This window comes from Arachis ipaensis, chromosome B07, assembly GCF_000816755.2.
Source record: "Arachis ipaensis cultivar K30076 chromosome B07, Araip1.1, whole genome shotgun sequence".
Lineage (NCBI taxonomy): Eukaryota > Viridiplantae > Streptophyta > Magnoliopsida > Fabales > Fabaceae > Arachis > Arachis ipaensis.
In genome coordinates this window covers 119,405,871-119,411,131 of record NC_029791.2, presented here as the reverse complement: position 1 = coordinate 119,411,131, position 5,261 = coordinate 119,405,871, and the positions used below count along the sequence as shown (strand labels likewise).

At 35.9% G+C, this 5,261-nt stretch overlaps 2 protein-coding genes across 2 annotated transcripts; both read left to right on the top strand.

Moving 5' to 3' along the window:
* Positions 1-1,851, top strand: LOC107606074 (transmembrane emp24 domain-containing protein p24delta3). The gene is made up of 4 exons (XM_016308038.2): positions 1-321; positions 400-609; positions 794-870; positions 1,389-1,851. Exons 1-4 carry the CDS (start codon positions 127-129, stop codon positions 1,531-1,533), a joined length of 627 nt encoding a protein of 208 aa, XP_016163524.1. The 5' UTR covers positions 1-126; the 3' UTR covers positions 1,534-1,851.
* Positions 1,727-4,555, top strand: LOC107607833. Its single transcript, XM_016309734.2, has 4 exons — positions 1,727-1,767; positions 2,122-2,413; positions 2,501-2,590; positions 4,100-4,555. Exons 1-4 carry the CDS (start codon positions 1,727-1,729, stop codon positions 4,175-4,177), a joined length of 501 nt encoding a protein of 166 aa, XP_016165220.1. The 3' UTR covers positions 4,178-4,555.

The window sequence follows — 5,261 nt, the reverse complement described above, 5'->3', positions numbered from 1 at the left end:
AACCATTAACGAATGGAAGAAAGAAGAAAGTAGAGGAGGCCATGTCCCAGAGAGGCGAATTAGTCAGCTTAGTTTCTAATTGACAAACACATAGATCTGAAGGAACAGTGAAAGTTAATTAATCAGATGAAGCTAAGATCTCCAATTACTCTCCTCTTCCTCTTCTTCATCGCTGAATCTCATGCCATCTGGCTAACCATCCCTACTTCCGGAACCAAGTGTGTCTCCGAAGATATCCAGTCCAACGTCGTCGTTTTAGCCGATTACTATGTTGTCGCTGATGAAGTTGACCATCACCAGATCCACACCGTCTCTCTCAAGGTACCTCTTCTCTTCTTTGACTTCAATTATGCCTCGCTCTTTCAATTTGTAACGAATCTTGCTTTTTGTTTTGTTTAGGTAACATCTCCTTATGGAAACAACCTTCACCAGAAAGAAAATGTTACCCATGGCCAGTTTGCATTTACAAGCGCCGAGAGTGGGACCTACTTGGCCTGCTTCTGGCTGCAAAACAACCATCAACAACCAACTGTAACTGTTAGCCTTGACTGGAGAACTGGCATTTCTGCCAAGGACTGGGAAACCGTTGCCAAAAAAGAAAAGATTCAGGTAATCCATACATTCATTTTTTTATTTTTTTTTATCAAAGATAGGAGACTGAACCCGCAACCTCTTAATTGAATATGGGGAGACTATGCCATTTGAGCTATAACTCATTCACTAATCCATACATTCCTTTATTCCTTTCAATATGAAATGTTTAATGTTCCTTTTTGACATTGCCATATACAAGGGTGTTGAACTTGAGCTAAGGAAACTTGAAGCAGCTGTGGAAGCCATCCGCGAAAATCTGATTTATTTGAAGAACAGGTAAATCTCGTGTTCGTTTCGGTATTTGGTTGATGGTGACTACTTCAATGATGATGTCTTCGTGTGAAGATGATATTGTGTACAGTTAGATGGTTTGATATGTTTGACTAAATATGTTTGACTGAACCATCTAACAGTTTACAACATCATCTTCATGTGAAGACGTCCTTGATGATGCTAATATCTGTTGTCAGGGTCTTATGGAGAAGTTAGTTAGGTTGTTTAATTTTAACTAATGGTGATGAGCAAAAAGGGAAATTAATCACGATTCATTCATTGGGATCAAGATCCTCTAAAGGGAGGAAGTTGGTAAGATAGTGAAGTGAGGAGTTAATCGCTCTTAAATTAAGATATTGAGGTACACATTTTTCATGGAAGTTATAAAGTCAATGCTGATTAACTCTTCACTTTATCACTTTAGAGGATCCAAATTCCATTCATTGAGCTTGGTTAATGGTTAGTTAATTCATTGCCATTTTGATTGGAACATCTTTTGTCTTGGACATTGCTCGTTGCAGGGAAGCTGATATGAGGGAGGTTAGCGAATCGACGAATGCTAAAGTGGCTTGGTTCAGTATCATGTCTCTTGGTCTCTGCATTATTGTTGCAGCCTTGCAGCTGTGGTATCTGAAGCGATATTTTAGGAAGAAGAAGCTCATATAAACATTTCTACCTTTAACACACTTGTGACACTTCACAACACCAGATTGTATAGTTTTTCCTCTTGTGGATCCTTTTCATGTACTATAATTGAAGGTTAAGTGGGTTGGTTACCCTTGAAGGGAGTTTTTGGTGGTCTTTATGCAGAAATTGAAGAGTTGTGCTTACATTGTTGGAGCTAAAAAAAAAAGGAATAATGGTGTTTGGTTTTGATAGTTGTCTAGTTGAGCAACTTTTGTATTTGTTGGATTCCTTCTTTTGTTTACTTGACTGAGAAATTTGGTTCATTCATAATTCAAAATGTTTGTGGGCAATTTCCCATGACTGGAAATTAACATGTATTATCTTAAAAAAAAAGGATAGACTAGAATTTAGGATGATGTCTTATGGTAAGAAAATAACAAGAAAGTGACAAACTACAACATTGACTTATGGATTGGATGTGCATCTTTGAAAAACTAAAAAGAAAAAAAAGGGAGGAAAGAAAGATTTATTTGTATAAGATCTTGTAACTTCTATACCGATTTTTAAAATTAAAACGGCTTTTATTTTTATGTGCTAGTTTAAATTAGTGCACTATATTATAAATAGATTTCAAAGCAATTTCAGTTGTATTAATCACTCCTACTCTACTNTGGCGGCGGCATTCGCAGCGGTGAGACCCTCCCCAGCTTTGCTCCGAAGTGGACAAAGGCCCAGCGGGCTTTCGTTGAGGTGGGCTTTAGTATCTCGGTGCTCGTCATCATCTTCATCGGAACCTTGTGGAAGAAAATTGGTTCTATACTCAAAGCCCGGATGCTGTTTGTGTGAAGGTCTGAAAGAGAAGCTGCAAGCTGCGTTCTTGCTCTCTGGCCCTGATTCCCTTCACGATGTTCAGCTCCAGGTACCTCCTCCTCCTTCTTCTTCTTCTTCTTGTTATGATTATCTTTGTCTCATTCTGATTGTGTGTGTTTTGGGTTTTGTGAATTAGATAAGGGATATAACTACCAATCCCCAATGGGAAAGAGCTTATCAATACGAGATACCTGTCTTGGCTAAAGTACTCTCTGATGGCACCGAGGTATACTTCAATGCTCAATTCAACTATGGAGGCTCTATAATTATGTCATAATCAAAATGTTTAGGATTAGTTGGTGAAGGGTTACAACTTGGGCAATGCTTAAATTCTTTGTATTATGAATGTAGTAGAGAGAAAGGTAGCACCAAGGTGTGTAATGTAGCAAGTCTAACTTCTCCACACTTGGCAGCTTTTTTTCTTTTTGATGAAATTGGCACTGCCCTGTGTTTTTCTTGCCCTTTTCCTAGTCTAGGACCAGGAATTTTGCTGGTGATTAAGATAGCATCTGCCGATGGACGATCATCAAGGACTTGTGTTTCTGCACACAAGTGTATGACCATCTTTTCCTTATTCCATAGTTTTTGTGACCATCTTCAACAATTTTAGTTTGATGCTTGCAAAATATTAGTTTGATATTACTAGGAGACCTGGTATATGATGCTTACAAATTTTGTCATGACCTCATTCTTTTATGGGATCTGCATATGATTTGAGGCTTCTAGGCAAACCAGTAATTAGTAGTATGGGGTCAAGCCATTACACATTAGGATCACACAATTTTCACTGTTCTGCAGTATGAGTTGTACAAAATTCAACTGGGATGCTTGGTGTTGTATTTTAAGAAGAATGGTTCTACCCTTTTAATTTCTAGCCTTTCAGGGCATAGTCTCCCATAATCCTTAGGTGCTTATCATAAGATTTCTTAGGTTTCAGTTTTTTCAGTTGCATGCTACTTTGACATTTCAGCTAAATTTTGTTCCGTAGTTAAATTTGTCGTTCACTGCATATGGGGCTCTATTTCTCACAAGGACTCTTGGTAACAATTATCCGTTGTACAGGGAGATACTAGACTGTGGGCATATTGTATTAGAAAAACAATTCACAGTCAAAACAATCAAGAATAATGTTGTTGTTAATTGGACATAATACAGAACTCAATGTATGGAGTGCAAAACGTGACATTGAAATACTTAAATCCTCAATTCTCTATAAAGCTTTGATGATGTTCATTGACTTGTACTTAAGTTTCTCCTTGTAGTTAGAAAACATGTCTCCAAAACTTTACATGGCAACATCCTGGTGCAAAATACACAATATGAGTTGTCTGAGCAAGCCAGGAGTGTCATGTAGCTATGGAGTCTTCTGTTTCATTCTAGAACTTAGGCTTATGTAGCTATAGATTCAATTGTGCGAAATCACAGTTACCTTATGAAGTGAAAGAAAAAAAAAAGAGAGTAATTCCTGCTTTGTAGGTACTCCACATGTATTCATGGAAAGAAACCAGTTCTTGCGAAGTATCTCTACCTATTAGTTTGTCATAGTTTTAGGATCCAAGTTTGATTTGCTTGATTTTTTTCTTTTGAAGATACTTCCATCTTGTTTTAGCATTCCTCTCGTTATCTTGATAATCACTAGATATGATAAATGAAAATAAAATAAAAGAGACTCTAAAATTCAAATATAAAAGAGGAAAAAGGGGCTTATATCTTATAGTATTGCCATGTTTTGCAGGAAACGCTCCCGCGATTGTCTCCGCGTCTAGGAGTGGAACTTGTCCAGAAGAAGATAGCCGCTGCTATGAGAGAATGAGAGATTACCCTTGAGGTTGAGGTGTTCTCAATTAATATTAGTTTATTTATGACTTGCACTAATCTCTCAGTTAACACCAACTTATTTTTCTAAAATGACAAAAGAAATATATTTTCAGAGCTCAACTAATATTTGTGAAGTATTATACATCGATCCGAGTAAATCACATGAAAACCAACCACTTTTGATGATATGAAAAAGAATATCACACAATTATGGAAACCTTTTTTGGCGTGAGTTTGGAATGTAGGGTGAATAAAAGTCCTTATTATTGTGAAGGAAATTAAAACTAAGACAGTTTTGTGTTATTTTTTAAATTAGAAAAAAGAATTATGTAATCTTGACAAATCTAAGACAAAGTATGCTGAATTGCTGATATGTATCTTGCATGTAGCTTTTTATCCGTTATTTTCTTTGTATTTATTTTATTTATGGAATAATATCTGCATGCTTAAGTACTCGCATGCAACACGTTGGATTTTAATTTTGATTATGATTTCCATTTTCTTTTTCTTGTCAAATTTTGAGATCTAAAGAGAATAGAAGCTAGTCCACGCAAAATCCTATAATTTTATATAAAGTGTGACCTAATTTTGCTAGGACCAATGATAAAAGTTGAGCTGAAATAGCCATCACTTTCTTATTACACCATGGATTATTAGCCTTTACTTTAATATTTTGCCCGTGTTAAAATTATGAACTGATGAGTAAAATATACAAATAAAATAAAGGATGATTGTATATATGGTGAAGTTCTACACTTAAAAGTTTGTGACATAGTTCGACTAGATTTTCTGGCAAATTCAAACACTCAACTCCTCCCTATATTTATCTATCAACTTTGATCGTGCTTTTTCGCCCTACACTATGGCTCAAATGTTAAACGTGCTTCTCTCTATATCTAAATATTAATTAATTTAGTTTAATTAGTGTTCTTAAAATTGGAGCGGAATGGGGAGACATTAAGACAAAAGTGTTCTTTTGCTTGTCTTGATTAATATTTTGGCATCTTTGTAGTTTAAATTTACTTTGACACTTTACAGAACCAAAGCAATAATATTACCGTAAGAATAAGAGGAGGGAT